Raw genomic sequence first — 17,641 nt, forward strand, 5'->3', positions numbered from 1 at the left:
TTCAAGTTGGTGAGTAATCTGAATGGCAAATTACCAGTGGAGACTCCTCACTGACAGCTTTGCATAGTCTGTTTTGAATCAGAGACTATTCTTTAGTCTGGACTGTGAAATGGCTTTGAATGTCCCTTGACCAATTAAATGCCTGTTTTGCCTCCTGGCTGTTGGATGTCAACAGCCTCCACAGCAAATTACCCAGATAATAAATAACCAGCAAGCTCATTTGCAAAAGGTATGTAATTAACCGCCTTCAAAAAACCGGGGAAATCATTAGGTGGTAAGTTCCCAGAAAACTCCCAGAGCAGCTTGGGAATTTGTTTCCTGGGTGTGACGATGTGGTTCTGGCAAGACCCAACTGAGAGTGCCAATTCAGGACCAATTGCTCAGACATGGCAGTCACAGCCCAAGGCTCGGGTTTTTCCACCTCTAAGGCAAACCAAACCAGCCAGACAAAAATGACTTTGGTTTCACCCCACTGGCTAGCCACAAGTCACACAAGCAATTTCCTTAGACACTCCAGTCTCCCAGTATCACCACCAGTGCCACCCGTCCTGGGGATGAATGGTTATGAAAACCAACACCCCAGTAAAAGAAAAAGGTTCTCTCGATCCCAAAGGACCAAGCCCCAGACCCAGGTCAATATACACATCAGATCTTACCCACAAATCACGCTGTTGCCAATCCTTTAGAATCTAAAAGCTAAAGGTTTATTCTTAAAGGGGAAAAGGTAGAGATGAGAGCTAGAATTGGTTAAATGGAATCAATTACATACAGTAATGGCAAAGTTCTTAGTTCAGGCTTGTAGCAGTGATGGAGTAAACTGCAGGTTCAAATCAAGTCTCTGGAGCACATCCCCCACTGGGATGGGTCATCAGTCCTTTGTGTAGAGCCTCAGTTTGTAGCAAAGTCCCTCCAGAGGTAGGAAGCAGGATTGAAGACAAGATGGAGATGAGGCATCAGCCTTATATAGGCACTTCCAGGTGTAAGAACACTTCTTTGTTCTTACTGTGGAAAATTACAGCAAAATGGAGTTTGGAGTCACATGGGTAAGTCCCTGCATACATTGCTGAGTTTCAAGGCATATCTGCCTCCTCTCAGTGGGTCAATTGTGTAGCTGATGGTCCTTAATGGGCCATCAAGCAGGCTAAGCAGAGCTAACACCAACTTGTCTGGGGTGTCACCCAGAACTACAGCACCAATTTGGAATACAGACAGTATACAGTCAATACTTATAACTTCAACTACAAAATGATACGGACATACAGACAGCATAATCATAACCAGCAACCCATAACCTGGTTTTAGACACCTTATATGACCCCCTTTACATAAGATTTGGTGCCACTACAGGACCTTGGTAGCAAACCATGTTCTATATGGTCCCAGTTTATATCAATAACATCACACTGGGTGACCATAGATCCAGCTACATCAGTTTTATCTGCCCACTTGCAGCCCATTCCCCACGTAGGTAGCAGGTAGGGATGTGGCTGGGTTGATCTCTGGGTAATGTAATGACCCATAGAGGATGTCTGAACAGTTCCCTGGATGTTCTTAGGATTTGGGGAAAGGAAAGGTAGCTTCATACCACCTTCCCCCTCCTCCCCACCCTTGATTTCTGCACCTAGAACAGCTTGGCTAGGCCAGGCCAGATCCTCACATTTGCTCTTATTAAAACACTTTCTGACTTGGTGAGCAGATCAGCGAGATACATTATTGTTGCATTTACTTCTGCTGAAAAAGTCCTATGAATCTGATAGTTTCCAAAACATAGATGAGCAGAGGGTGATCAGACAGCAAGTGTGAAAAATCAGGACGGGGTGGGGAGTAATAGGAGCCAATATAAGAAAAAGACCCAAAAATCTGTACTGTCCCTATAAAATCGGGACATCTGGTCACCCTACTTGAGCACTAGATAGAAGTACAGCAGATTTCACTCTGAACACACAAACTTTTGTTAGTGGTTTTATTTTTGTTAACCTACTTTGCTATTTATTATTAAAAGATATTGCAAATATTATTAAAAGAATGTAGTGCTTCTGAAATAGAGTGGCCTGCAAAGTCTCTGATTAACTACAGCCTGAGTATCAATAAAGACAGCTTCTCTATACCACTCCTATCAGATACTTAGACCGTGACCTGGCAAGGAGTAATCACCCTCAGAAGTGAGAGGATAGTTCACTTCCTGACCTCTTTTAATTCCTTGCCCTCATCTGAGAATAATACACCAAAAGTGTATTATTATGAAGTAAGATCATCAATTAGTAATTTATTTACAAACATCACTAGAAACTGGACTGAGATCACCAGCTCATTTCACATTGGTCCACCAAGCAGCTGTCAAATGGAAAATAGGGGTGGAATTTGTAAAAGCACTTAGTTTGGACCTAACCCTGCTCCTATTGAAGTCAAAGATAAAACTCCTATTGGTTTAAATGGGAGCAGGGTTGGATCAGTCCTGAGCACTTTTGAAAATCCCACCCCAGGCTTTTGGTTATTACTGACCAGGGCTGGTTTTGATCCAGAGACCTAGAAGTGAAGGATTCTATGTTAGAGGTGTCTGAAACTTTTTGCTCAAACCTCAAAGGTGTTCAGATCAGCTTTCACTGGGGTTGACTTACCTTTGCAGACAACAGGTGGTCTGCACAATTTTTGCACGTCTAAGAACTTTTCATGAAAGCTGGGCGCAAGCATTCTGTCAGGGTCATTGTGATTTTTGTGCGTCTGTTCTGAGTGCAGTGTGGTCTAGTGGATAGTGCACTAGGCGGTGACTCTGAAAATGTGGGTTTTATTCCTGGCTTGCCACTGGCCTCCAGGGTGAGACCTTGAGCAAGTCACTTCACCTCTCTGCACCTTTGTAACAGGTGATAAATGTTACTGACCTTTGTATTGAGATCTCCTGATGGAAAAACAATATACAAGAGGAAGGTATTACTGTGAGGCAAGCAAGCGTGCTTCCTTTTGACAGGTTTTATGTTTGTAGTGCTGAGTTCTGAACCAACTTCTGAGACACCATGCACACTTTTGATTGCCTTTTTTATGGAATTGAAATAAAACCTCAAGCAGGGAAAGGTTTTTATTTATTTATTTGGGGGATGGACATGTCCTAAATTCAGGGACGTACCATTTTTTGTTTGACCTGCCATGTTCTGATAGACAGTAGTGTGGTTTATTCACACTGTGGGCTGTGGTGTGCTGCGGCACTTCAGAGTTCCCGAGAGAACTAATTAACTAATTCAGGAGAGTTGTGGCAATGTAATAAATTAGATGGGCAAACTGACTCTGACTTGGCCTCCAAGTTTGTTTATATCAGTATGTATAACAATCAGTTACTACCTCGTAAACCGGAGACACAGTCAGTTTAGTATTTTGTTGTTAAGAAACACAATAGTTATTCAGAAGAACATAAGAATGGCCATACTGGTCCATCAAGCCCAGTATCCTGTCCTCTGACAGTGGTCAATGGCCGGTGCCCCAAAGGGAATGAAGAGACAAGTTATCATCAAATGATCCATGCCCTGTCACCCATTGGTTTATTATGTTAAGTAGGCAGGTCAAATACATTAACCAAAAAGGTTATACAAATAAAAAAATCATTCAGGTGTTGACTGACTAAATTATCAAATGTTGTAGGCTCCTGTGTATAGATGTGGCACCTAAATCATTATGTTTTAAAAGTTAACTAACAAATAAACAAAATAGGGAAAGAGAAATTATACTGACTGTATAAATGACAGCTAGAATCGGGGCTCCGATTCAGTGGTGCCTGCTGGTAAAAGGCTGGCACCTATTCTATGCAGCCACCATATTTTCCAGAATATTAGGCTATGTCTACACTAGCAGTTTTGTCAGTTTAACTTATGTCACTCAGGGGTGTGAAAAAACACGCCCTTGAGTGACATAAGTTAAACCGACAGAAGCACTGGTGTGGACAGCGCTGCATTGACGGGAGATGCTCTCCTGCCAACATGGCTATTGCCACTCGTTAGAGGTGGTATAATTATGTCAACAGGAGAGCTCTGTCCTTTCAGCATAGAGTGGCTACATGGGAGATCTTACTGTGGCACAGCTGCATCAGTACAGCTGTGCCACTGTAAGGTCTCTAGTGTAGACACAGCCTAAGATTACTTCTTTTTTAATGTAAGTCTCTCCCTGTTATGGTTGTTGAGATATACTTGCTTCATGTTTTTGAGGTAACCGAAGCCAAGATTCCGCCTGCAGAATCTAAACAACAGCTCTGAGAGGTGTGAACTGCCTCATTGATCTCAGAGAGTGCTAGTTCAGAAACCCAGTGCGAACAGTTGCACGTAAAAAAGGAGAGGGAGGATTATTTTATGAAGATCTGCTCAATTTGTTACCATGAGCAAGCAAGCACCACTTTTCCTCTCCTCCCAATGAAGAAGCAGCGAAACCCAAAGAACTTAGCAGAACCCAATGGGGTATCTAAGGCCCCACAACGGGGAGCCATATTTTATGTGCAGAAACTGAGTGACACTGCTGCAGAAAGAATGAAAGAAAGATAGTGAATGTGTTGTCTAATTTTCTAAGATTGTGTAAGGCTAGCATTGATACTGCACTGTAATTAAAAAAAAACAGGGAAATAATTACTTGAATTTCCAGTGCTCTCCACGTCTTTGTTTGCCTAAAGATTATGTCTGCTTTGAGAGTTCTATAGTAAGTATAGTTCTTTTATAGTAAGAAATTATATAGGGCTGATAATTAAACAGCACATGTAAAGTCTAAAGACCTTTAGCTTGTCATTCAGCATATTTAACAAAACTGGGTCAAAAGCCAGGTGTACATGCTGCCATCTGTTCCAAAAGTAAGTTTGAAGATGTTATTCTGCTTTCAATGGAACAGAGTGATAGAAAAGAAACATTAATATAGTTTGTATCTAAATGGGTCATTCAAAGACAAGTCCAGCTGGGCTTCTGAGATAATTCTTTCATTTATGCTGCTGAAGGAGTACATTTTCCACGTCTTCAAATCTACCAAGAGACCAGGTGTGCACCTATTGAATCATGCCGTGAAGAGCTTCATATTCGCTTTAAATAATCAGTTGAGTCTTTCATATGGACTGTAGTGCAAGGAATTCAATTTCACCTGAAAAATGCTTTCGATTCCTCACATCCCAAAAAGCTTCTCATGATTGAAATGCCATCTTGAGCTGAATTCCTACTGCTAACACTTATTTTATTAATTACCTTTTAATATGCAGTGTATTACTGCATGTACTTTTTTCTACCCATGCAGGCGGTACATTAGCAGATACAATAGTGTATTATTACGTGATGGACCCAAATCTTGACCACAGTACACCTCCAAAATGTAGGAAGGACACATTTCTAAAAATTGAGCTGGATTTTGCAAATGGCCACTTCTTTATACTGGTCCAAACGTGAGAGAGCAGGTGGCAACAGACAAACCGGAGGGTGGGTAGGATAACAGTGAGGTGACTGACTGGTATAAGAAGTAGATGTCAATGGGCCTACTTCTATTCTCATTTACGGTGGTGGGACTATTTACTTCAGTGGTGTTACTCCTGAATTACACCAATATGAAAATATTGTATTATTGTATCCATGTCTGTCCCAGGATATTAGAGAGACAAGGGGAGTAAGGTAATATCTTTTATTGGACCAACTTCCATTGGTGAGGGAGACAAGCTTTTGAGCTTACAAGAAGCTCTTCGTGCACAGAGAAGGGTTCAGTGTAGCTCGAAAGCTTGTCTCTCTCACCAACAGAAATTGGTGCAATAAAAGGTATTATCTCACCCACCTTGTCTCTCTATTATGAAAGGTCATTCAAGACTTCAGACTCCAGTGGGAGTTTGGGCTTCACAAGAGCTGCAGGATTAGGTTCTTAACATACATTTAGTTATTGCATACATTTCTTCATACCCTAATTATGACATTTCCATTCCCTTCAGTGGTTATGAGTATATACATTTAACTTTTCAAAAAGAGTGTGTAGGGGGGAGGTTAATAGCCTCAGTGAGTTGCTCAGTTCAAAGAGGTTTTATAATGCCATCAGTATTAATACTCCAATGTGTGGGCTAGATGGCTCTGACATTTTGACTGTGATGGTGAGTCTCAGATCTCCAGATCCTGATCAGACTGAGCTGCATGCCCTAAGCTGTGTAACCTGGACAACTACGTGAAAACAGCTCATGGCATCTTAAAGGGGAACAATTGAACAACCTGCAGCTGATTAGCTTTGCTTTCAAAAGCAGCACAATATTCATTGGCAATTAGTGCAGGCATCTGGGAAATCAGAAGATAATTCAGCTGGTCAAAAGAAAATAAACATAATACAAAGACCAGAATGCAAAAATATATTATCAAACTGTCCCAGTACATTTTAAAACCAACCAAGTTTTTGAGCTACAGTAGAAGGGGCCATGCCAAAATAATTGTCTCTGAGTTTTGCTTAACCGATTTTTGTTAAATTTGTGTTTTTAACACTAATTTTAACAAACGTTATTCTAAAGAAGCTTGAATCCAAACTTACTGTGTAGCACTTCCATACTTCACAGTGGTGTTGTGAGGATAAATACATTAGAGACTGAGGTGCTCCGATACCATAGTAATGGGTGTCAGATAAGCACCCAAGATAGATATTAAAGATTGCTCAGTATGGCTTAGAGCCAAATCCTGCTTGCCTAACTCACATGAGTAGACCTATCGAGGCCATTAAGACTATTTGTGTGAGTAAGGCAAGCAGATTTTAATTCTAAATCCTGGTCTACTCTGGGAAGTTTTACCAGTAAAAACTTGCCTTATTTCAGCACATGACCACACTCAATTTTGAGTCCTGTTGGTAAAATCTGGACTTTCTGTTGGTGACTGAAAACACAGCCCTCTATTTGGCCTCTGTCACTGCAGTATCTGAGTGTCTCAGTCTTTCATCGATTTACCCTCACAGCACCCCTGTGAGGCAGCAAAGTGTTGTTGCCCCTGTTTGACAGATTGAGAGCTAAGGGACAGAGAGGCTAAATGACTTTCACAGGGTCACACAAGAAGTTTGTGGTAAAACAGGGACTTGAATCCAGATCTCACAAGTCCCAGGCTAGTGCCCAAAGCCCTGTATCCCTCCTTTCCTACAGTGACAGCTGATAACATTTCCTGCAAGTTTCAAATATCCTTCCCCATAGGAGGCATCATGACTTAATGCAACTGCCACAGATTTTCTTCTCGGAAATATACAGTGACCCTTTTCACATGTCACAGTGTATATGGTAGATGTTGCCACCTATTCCATCCTCAATGGAGTTCCTCTAGATTTACTCTGGTGTAGTACCTCAGAGAAGAATGAATCTTGATATGTCTTCTAATAGCCTAAATAATAAGCGTATTCCTGTCCTCTAATTGATTCTTGCAATCCTGGAAGACTTTGCATTGAAAGGCACTGTTAATTAGATTTAAAAGGAGTTACTGAAAGTTAAACTGTATGATAGTGTGCTCACCTTACATATTTACAAGTGTGGCTGATGTTTGTATTTTAAAAAGGTAAGAAATGTATAATCACTTTCTGTTGTAACAATAATCATTTAAATGAACCTGTCTTGTCTCCGTAGGCTATGTTGACATTGGACTGATTCCAAAAGGAGCAAGGGGCATAAGAGTAGTAGAAGTGGCAGAAGCAGGAAATTTCCTTGCAGTGCGGAGTGAAGACCCAAAAAAGTATTACCTAAATGGGGGATTTATTATTCAGTGGAATGGAGCATACAAAGTGGCAGGAACAACATTTCATTATGAGAGAAAAGGAGATCTTGAAAATCTGACAGCATCTGGGCCCACCAATGAGTCAGTATGGATACAGGTACAGTAAAGGGTCGGCAGCAGAAGCTAATAACTCTGTCTGGAAGCAGAATGATCTGGAGCTTTGAAAACAGGGCAGAAAAAAATAACTCACTCACTCTATTAATATTCCAACAAAAATTCTTTCATTACCTTGGTTTGGCTTTGAATGTAGTCATACAACTGAAGGCCATGATTCAATAGAATTACTTAAGCATGTGCCTACCTTTAAGAACATGAGTACTCTCGTTTACTCTACTTAAAATTACTTATATGCTTGAGTACTTGATGAACTGGGGCCAAAAACCCAGAGAGGGAAAGACCTATTTAATCATTCAATGCCCACTAAATAAAAGTGCTCCCTACGATAGATCTTCAGCCGATTTATCCAGTCTAGCTTTAAATATATCAAACTAATATTTACTTTGGGGAAGGTACTTGTAGTTTCCCTTTTGCTGTCTGTCTCTCTGAATCCTGCCTTTTTCCTGTAAAAAGTGACACAGAGTCTTTGTTGCTTTTTACAGATCTCGACTAACACGGCTACCCCTCTGATACTTGCCTTTTTCCTGTTTACTTAGTATGCCAGAGATATGTATTAAACATAAGACCCAGAGAAAAAGAAGGGAGGAAGCAATAGGACCTACTAGTGCCCCACTCCCACCCCTGGAATGTATGGGAAGGATGTGCCCAAGTGGGTTTAGTGGATGATCCATGTTCAGCGTGTAGATTAGGGGACTTAGAGCAGGGAAATAAGATTTCTGTCAGTGTTCAGTGTTGCCTGGTTGGGTGAGAGTAAACCATTTTGTGGATTAGCTCCTTCCCCACCTCTGTTATCTGCCAAAAGTAAATGAACAATTTGTTTGACTTGCTCACTGCCTGTTTCTGCTAAGAATTTTCCTCTTTCTTTAAGGAGACATTTAGGAAACAATGTTAAAGCAATGTTTTGATAAATATGCTGCTGTCTGCTGAGCTACTGGAAGGAACAGGTGTTATATGGTTGTGACATTATCATTTATAAAATTTGCATATAAATATAGATGTTAATAAAATGTCTATTGTCAATTATCTCCATCTGGTTATTTTGCATAGCCTTGTCTTGTAATTGATAGGATACCATATACTCTGGCCCAAATTTTCACAGGTATGCTTGCAAAAGTATTTGCTTGCTTTAGTGCACCCCACATTGAAATGTACCTACTCCCTCCCCATATCTGTGCACAAATGAGGAGTTGATATTCTCAAGGGCAGGCACACTTCAAGAGTCATATGTTCCCAGGTTGGGTGCCTGTAAATATCTGCAGACACTATGGACTCTACTCTTGAAGATTTGGGCCAATGTGTTATAATCACAGACAAGTACATAATTTAATCACATCTTTTTTATTATTTTTTTTAGCTACTCTTTCAGGAAAATAACCCCGGAATAAAGTATGAATACACTGTACATAAAGACGGAAACCTTGAGAATGAAGTAGGGGACCCAGAATATTTTTGGCAATATGGAGGCTGGACGGATTGCAGTGTAACATGTGGAAGAGGTTAAAAAACATGGGTTTTTTTATTATCCTTTTCATTCACTGTCATCTGATCTTATTATAAATTAATAGATTATGAAGCAAGAAGGGACCACTGTGATTATCTAGTCTGACCTCTTGCACCACTAGGTTTGGCAGAATTTGACTTATTTTTTTTAAATAATCTTGACAGATATTGATGTGTTTAAGCATCCCCCCACCCTCCATTTGTATAAAGTTAATTTTCACAGTTGTGGGAAATTACTGGTTTGTGGGGGAGTGTCACACATTAGGTATATAATGACGATATACCTGAGATTCAAAAAGTTAAAGATTTATAAAGATTTATGGTCTAGACAGTATTTGGTCCTGCCATGAGGGCAGGGGACTGGACTCGATGACCTCTCGAGGTTCCTTCCAGTCCTGGAATCTATGAATCTATAAGATGGCTGTTTTAGCAGAGCTGTAAATATGTTTTATGCAGTATTCATTGCATGTTTTATATACATTCAGATGGGACTGTAATAAGTTCACAAGTAGCATTTTCTTATTTTGTCTATCTGTGGATTTCAATTATCATCAACGGAAACACTTTTTTGTAGGTTTTTGTGTGTACAGTGAAATCAGTGTTTACCGATACAATTATAATCTTTCCAAGCCTATGTATAACACAGACAATAGAACTTCCCTGAAATAATTCCTTTTGAACTAGACCATATCTACATCTAATGCTGATTTTAAAAATTGCCAGTGATGGATAATCCAACAAAACTCTTTGTTAAAATTGCTTAAGGGGACAGCAAATGGGATTTGATAATATCTAGTCTGAATTTCATCCTCTTCTACAAACCTAGCTGAAAAAATGAGTTTAACAATGAGGGCAATCAATGTTGCACCTTATTTCCAGTCTGAATTTCTCTAGTTTCAACTTTCAGCCATTCAGTCTTGTTAGTCCTATGTCTGCTAGACTGAAGAGCCCATTATCAATTTTTTTCCCAATGTAGGTACTTAGAAACTGTGATCCAGTCACCCCTTAACCTTTATGTTAAGGACCTCGATCTGTTTAGTTTGAGTCTGTCACTACAAGGTATGTTTTCTAATCCTTTAGTCATTCTCTTGGCACTTCTCTGAACCCTCTCCAATATACCAACAACCTTCTTGAATTGTGAGCACCAGAACTGGACACAGTATTCCAGCATTGGATGCATCAGTGCCAAATTGGTTGATTGGCAATCCTTCAATTCTAGGATGATCTCTACCATTGATTTACATATGAGTCCTGAGATGACTCAGAAGTCCGATCCTGGAACTGCACATCCACCTGCAGTAGGTACAGACGTTTTGTGTCAGGCCAGCGGACTGCTGGGAGAAAGTTATTTCTTTTTCCTTCCTCCTCTCTCTCTTTTCAGCTTTGAAGGCCTGGCCTAAACTGGAGGGGATTGATCTAAGATACGCAACTTCAGCTACGAGAATAGCGTAGCTGAAGTCAACGTATCTTAGATCAACTTACCTCCTGTCCTCACGGCGCAGGATTGATGGCCGCAGCTCTCCCGTCAACTTTGTTTCCGCCTCTCGCCCTGGTGGAGTTCCAGAGTCGACGGGAGCATGTTCGGGGATTGATTTGTCACGTCTAGACGAGACGTGATAAATCGATCCCCAATAGATTGATTGCTACCCGCCAATTCAGTGGGTAGTGTGGATGTACCCGAAGACAAGGCGCTTCTCCTTGAAGCGGGCCACTGCCTGATGAAGGATATGGCGCCACTGGGGTAGGTTGGTGCAGGGGTGCCCAGAGGATACAGGGGGCCTGGGGTCTTCGGCAGTGGGGGGCCCCTGCTTCAGGGGTAGTTCGGTGGGGGGGGGTCCTTCCACTCCGGGACCCGTTGCCGAAGTGCTGCCAAAGACTGGGACTTCGGCAGCAGGTCCCAGGGTGGAAGAACCCCCTGCCACGGGTCTTCAGGGCACTTCGGCAGTGGGTCCCGGAGTGGAAGGACCCCCAGCCGCTGAATTGCCGCTGAGGACCCAGAGCAGAAGAAGCTCCAGGGACCTGGTCCCCACAAGAGTTTTCCGGGCCCCCAGAGTGAGTGAAGGACCCCACTCCAGGAGCCCCGAAAAACTCTCATGGGGCCTGGGGAAAATTGCCCCACTTGCCGCCCCCTCTGGGCAGCCGTGGGTTGGTGGCTTGCTTTTCCCAGCTTGCAATGTCCACATCAATTTTCTTAAGATAAGCTTTGTGTGTCTTTATAGCATTTCTTCTGACCACCACATGCTTCTGTGCCAAATACAGAGATAATATAATCTTCCTACTCCTGCCTATTCCCCCATTTATACATCTCAGGATCACATTAGCCCATTTGACCACGGCACTGCACTAGGAGCTCATGTTCAGCTGATTATGACCCACCCCCAAAGTCCTACACCTTGTAAGTATGTCCCACATTCTTTGCCTATAGATGTATAGCTTTACACTTGGCTATATCAAATGCATTACATGCGGCTTACCAAGGGTCAGATTGCTCTATATCATTGATGTGTCATCTCCATTATATATCACTCCCCCAATCTTTATCAGTGATTTTATTTTTTCTTCCAAGTCATTGATAATAATGTTAAATAGCATAGGGCCAAGTACTGATCGCTGCAGGACTTCACTAGAAACACACTAGCTGAATGATGATTCCCTGTTTACAATTACAGTTTGAGATCTATCATTTAGCCAGTTTTTAATCCATGTAATGTGTGCCATCATGTTAATTTTGTATCATTCTAGTGTTTTAATCAAAGTATCATGCAGTACCAAATCAAATGCCTTACAGAAGTCTAAGTACATTATTTATCTCTATTATCTCTAGCACGCACACACGCACACACACACACACAAATGCACACTGATTTAGACTTTATTCTACAGCACTTCACAAATGTGATCAAATCATGATCACTTGTACCTAAGCTACCATTAATTTTTAGGTCTGTGATCAAGGCCAGTGCAAGGATATTTTGTGCCCTAGGTGAAAGTTCCACCTTGCACCCCCCACCCCCAAAATAAATCACATACATTATACATGTATACATTTAAATCAACCTGGGGCTTCCAGCTGCAGAGGTGGCTGGGAGCCCCCGGGGCTCACAGGCAAATTAAAGGGCCCAGGGCAGAGCCTGCCACAGAGCTCCGGGCCCTTTAAATCCCGGCCCCATCCCGGCCGCCAAAGCTGCGGGTGGAATTTAAAGGGCTCTGGGCTCCCCGCAGTGGTGGGAAGCTCCGAGCCCTTTGAATCCCAGCCCCAGCCCAGCCGCCGAAGCTGTGGGCGGGATTTAAAGGTCTCTGGGCTCTCCGCAGCGGCGGGGAGCGCCGATCCTTTTAAATCCTGGCCCCAGCCCAGCCGCTGGAGCTGTGGGTGGGATTTAAAGGACTTGGAGCTCCCTGCCGCTGCGGAGAGCCCAGAGCCCTTTTAATCCCAGCTGCAGAAGCTGGTTCGGTCCAGCACAGCATACTGGCTCTTGCTGGTTCGCCATACCAGACCTTATCACCTTACTTTCACCTCTTGTGGAGGCTGAGCCGAAACCCTGCTTTCGCGCCCATCGCCGGGCTTTTGCCACGTGAGTGAAGTGGAACTCTGCCCAGCCGCCGGTGCCCCTACCGGCAGTGATAATAATTGCATGGAGCGGCCGCTGCGCTGGGAGAGGGAGTCTGAGCCGCACGTGTCAATGCGCTGCCGGCAGCCCAGCCCAGGAATGCTGTAAAAAAAATTGGGGGCACCACTTTTTGGCTCCCCCAAATCTTAGTGCCCTAGGCAAGTGCCTAGTTTGCCTTAATGGTAGCACCAGTCCTGTCTGTGATCAGTTCCTCTTAATGTATTAAGAGGAGGGTTAATATAGAATTTCCCTGTGTTGGAATGTAATTAAAGAAGCCAATAATTATCACACTGCCCTCAGAAAACCATAACAAGTAGAAATGAAAAATGCTGATGTCACTTGGCTGCTGCAAGTTTGTTCCTTCCTAGATTATGTACTCTAGTTATAAATGACTCAAGCAATCAGACTCCTAGCACTTCCCTTGGACTGTTGTACTATCAGGAAATTGCCATCTATTATATTTAGAAATTCCAAGGATGTTATCATAACAGCATTCTAATTATCGAAGAGCCAAATTGAGGTGAGGTTGTTTAGTCTCTGTTATATAGGAGGTCAGGCTAGATTATGACAATGGTCCATTGTCACCTTAAAATCTATTAAAATTGCTTAGGGGGCAGCAAATGAGTTTTTATAACATCTAGCATGAATTTCATCCTTTTCTACAAGCTGATCTGGAAAGTGCATTTTTACAGTGTTTTCCACTGGAGCAATTGTTAGCACTTGTAGTGATCCTGTGTACCACCAATGGAGGCTATTAAAGCTAAACAGGGATTTTTTTGTATTACCATAACTGATTGTTTTTTTAACACATTTAAGTAATTTTTTTTTACTTCAGTTTTGTACTGCACAAATAGGAATCAATGTTTCCCCAACATTTCTCAGTAATCAGCTAATGTGAAATCATTTTGTAGAACTTGTATCTGTTTAATTCTTTCTACATAATGGTAACTTAAAAAAATCAAAGTGTTATTGCAGTTCAGTATAGAATTATAAATCAGACAAAAATTGTTTGTTCTAGAAAGTAGAATAAGAAACATAAGATGATTCCAACAACAGGTGCAGAAATGTCTTTGATCATAAAAGTAAAGCTTAAGGAATATCATCTTAAACAGATTAATGATGTGAAGGCAGTGGTAAGTGAAAGTGAGCATAAAAGAGTGAAGATCACAAGGGCATTTCTGCAAAACAGAGGCTTCAGGTCTTTTCTTTGAAACACAAAATACGTTTTTGGAGAAGAATGTTATGAATGGTAAAAAGTCAGTTGATTTTTCAGTAGATTTGTAATGAGGTTGACCAGATAGCTAGTGTGAAAAATTGGGACGGGGGTGGGGGTAATAGGTGCCTATATAAGAAAAAGCTCCAAAAATCGGGACTGTCTATATAAAATCAGGACATCCGATCTCCCTGCTTGTAATGGTCTTTGAAGAAGTTTGTATTTGGATTTGTTGATTTCAATAAGATCTATTAGATGGCAGAAAAGTCCGAGCGATGTGGTAGGAATTCCACTGCCTGAGTCATGTATAACTAGACTACATAAAGTAGTGGGGGGACAAACTTGTACCTGCAAGGGGATTGCTAAGAGGACATTGGCCTTTTCCATTTCTAAGTTTTATATTTTTGTGAGTGCTGGCAGATAATGTTTGGTTATTAATTGCATTCCATGAGATTTTGATATTAAAGGAACAAACAAAAAATCTTGTAACAAATTTAGAGTGAAGTCAAGTATATTAAGGCAGCAAAGATGAACATTAATACTAGTATCAGGGGGGAGCCGTGTTAGTCTGTATCTACAAAAACAACGAGGAGTCCGGTGGCACCTTAAAGACTAACAGATTTACTTGGGCATAAGCTTTTGTGGGTAAAAAATTAGAAGTGGATTTTTTACCCACAAAAGCTTATGCCCAAATAAATCTGTTAGTCTTTAAGGTACCACCGGACTCCTCGTTGTTTTTATTAGTACTAGTATTTAAATCTTCCGTATGAAGAAAACAGCTATGGTTATTTATTTTCCATAGTTTGAAGAACTGGCTTGTTACAGCTTTCATTTTAGGTAATTATTGCCTGGGGTCAATGTGATTTTATTTTCCACGCTAATTATGTGTTCTTACCTTTCTCAGAACACTGGTCTGTTGTCAGTCAATAAATCACAGTATTCTTTTCCTGTTAGCAAAAATAAACTAATTACATTTGAGGGGTTATCTAAAACAATTAACCCCCTTGGACTGAATGTTATGCAGTGTACTTGTGTAATCCCCATCAATCACCATAGTAAGTAAGTGCTGATAATGCTTGATGTTTAATTTAATGAATGGCATAACAATGAAATAAGATTAATGTTTTTTGAACTTGATTTGTTTTCTTTAAGATTGGTGTAACTATTTTCTTAAATGTTCCCTGCAAAAAATTATAATCCTGGGAAACACCATCTGATTTAAAAGCTGCTTGGATAACGCCTGTGATCTTTGGCTCTGTTTTTTGGACTACCAGCTGGATCACTTTAATAGATGGCCCCAGATTACTTTTGTTTGTTGATTTCTAACAAATGGCATCCCCACTTATTATTTACCTTTTTTCAACTACTAGAGTTCACTTCTAGTTCTCTGCTAAGGTGGAAACTGAAATATAGGGTGAGTTCTGCCACTATATGGCTGCTCAGGGCAGTTAGGGGGTGAATTATAATAGGTCATGATATATGGAGAAAGACACTTGAGCAGGTCCACTAATTTTGCCACATGCAAGTGGGCAGCCAAAGACAGTGGAGCATCAGCACAAAAGGGGAAGTAAACTGCTGCTTATCTATGCCAGTTGTTCCCGCTACCACACCCCTGTAGCAAGGAGAAAAAGAGAATCACAGTTCCAACACTCCTCTGCTCCTGTGAGGGCACTACTCTGCTCTGCCCCCTTACTTAGGGCAGATTGTGATGTTGTTTTCTAGAATTAGATAGCAGCATCATTATTGGTGTATTTGGGAAAAGCCAGCTGTCTCTCAGTGTAGAAAACTGGAAATTGTTATTCTAAACATATTATGTATAATGAGGAATAGGAATTATGTTAATTGTTGACCTTCTAGACCAAAAAGTATTGACCTATTTCATACTAAATTAATGTGACACACTTTTTCCCCCTGTCAGTGGGTTCGAGAGGCCAGTATGAAATACTGTTTCCAGACTCTGTTAAATACCACAATTCTCTGAGCATCCATAAAACTAGTTTCTTGGTTTAGACAATGATTATTTTTTAGCCCAGTGCAAGGTATTTTAGACTCAGAATTGAATGTCGTTGACAGTAACAGAGCTGTTGTGCTACATCCAAACCATCTTCCTATCTTTAAAACCGGTGTTGCTAAGGTGAAGTGGGTTAAAGTTGACTAGAAGATCATTGTACACTAATAAACACATTATATAACAAGTGTTGTTGAAAATAAGTCCAAAATGGAGTCAAAGAAATGATGAGAGTTAAGTTTGTTTTGACTAAAATATGGTGGTAAAATGACCTTCAAGGACTTTGTGGTCATAGTTCCCTTTAATGAAGGACTAGTTATTCCATAAAATAAGAGGAAGTGCCAATTATTTATATAGGCACTATCAAATTATCTGATTGGCATATCCAGTGGGATAAGCTTGCCACCACTTATGAACATTTTCTTTCCTGAGAGCAAGTAGTAACTCAGGGCCTCATTCAAGGCCCATTTGAAGTTAGTGGGAAGACTCCAACTGACTTCAGTGAGCATTAGATCAGACTCGTATAATAATCATTATCACAATCAATCAACATCAAGTTGCCTTAACCTATTCTGCCTCCTGGTTAGAGGAAAATCAGAGCAATCCAGTCAGATGTTTTCTGGAGCCAAAGAAGTGAAACTGGGGTTCATAAGTGGTTAAACAAGTCATATGCTGTGGTCTTCCAGCAACAAAACTACAGGCTAGAAACAGAAGCTGCATTTTCATGTATTGCTCTAGTTATTTTTCTTCTCTCCTTTGTATGGATTTATCTTGTTCAGTCTTAAACATACACTGGATCAGATTAGACTGCAATAACAGAACCTGAGAGATGAGATAGCTATCCCCTGAAATTGACTCCCCCCCATAAATAATAAATTAAATAAATAATATAAAATTATGTAAATATATACTGTATATATATAATCTATATAATTATATAAAGGTATATTAATATATAATTGTTATAAATGTAATATAATTTATAATTATTTTGATTATATTATCAATAATATATGCTTATATAAATATTTACATATATAATATGAAATAAAAATAAATAATTGGTATTTCCTCTTATTTTATGGAATAAAAACTCTCGAAAGTTTCCTGAGACACATGACTACAGCCTTTAGAAAGGATTGATTTAAAGAATCATATGCAAGAAGAAGCTTAATAAAGGTTTGATGCATCCATATAGGTCAAATACTGTCTCTTACAGTCCCCGTGACCTGCCTGATACTTATCCTGGGAATCCTTCAGTAAGGCTCTAACAATACCTTCAGTCTCCGTTGTCTGCTGTTTCAATCCAAATACCTCCTGCTCCAGCTTTGTTACTTTCTCGCCCCGTCACACCCCTGCTTCTGCAGTGCCACTATCTGTGCGACCTGAATCAAGCTGGTGGGTGCGGAGGATATTTGATGCTGCCTTTAGGCTGGATTGATTAATTGATTGATTGCCTTTAACTCATCTATCT

General features: G+C 40.7%; 1 protein-coding gene across 1 annotated transcript in view; it reads left to right on the forward strand.

Annotated features, from left to right (window-relative positions):
- ADAMTS12 (ADAM metallopeptidase with thrombospondin type 1 motif 12) overlaps positions 1 to 17,641 on the forward strand; it is a 319,574-nt gene that overhangs the window by 230,479 nt on the left and 71,454 nt on the right. The window contains exons 15-16 of the mRNA XM_030567717.1: positions 7,574 to 7,818; positions 9,193 to 9,334. Coding sequence (XP_030423577.1) covers positions 7,574 to 7,818; positions 9,193 to 9,334 — 387 coding nt within the window. The remainder of the gene's footprint in view (positions 1 to 7,573; positions 7,819 to 9,192; positions 9,335 to 17,641) is intronic.

The sequence above is a fragment of the Gopherus evgoodei genome, chromosome 6 (assembly GCF_007399415.2).
Source record: "Gopherus evgoodei ecotype Sinaloan lineage chromosome 6, rGopEvg1_v1.p, whole genome shotgun sequence".
NCBI classification, from domain to species: domain Eukaryota; kingdom Metazoa; phylum Chordata; order Testudines; family Testudinidae; genus Gopherus; species Gopherus evgoodei.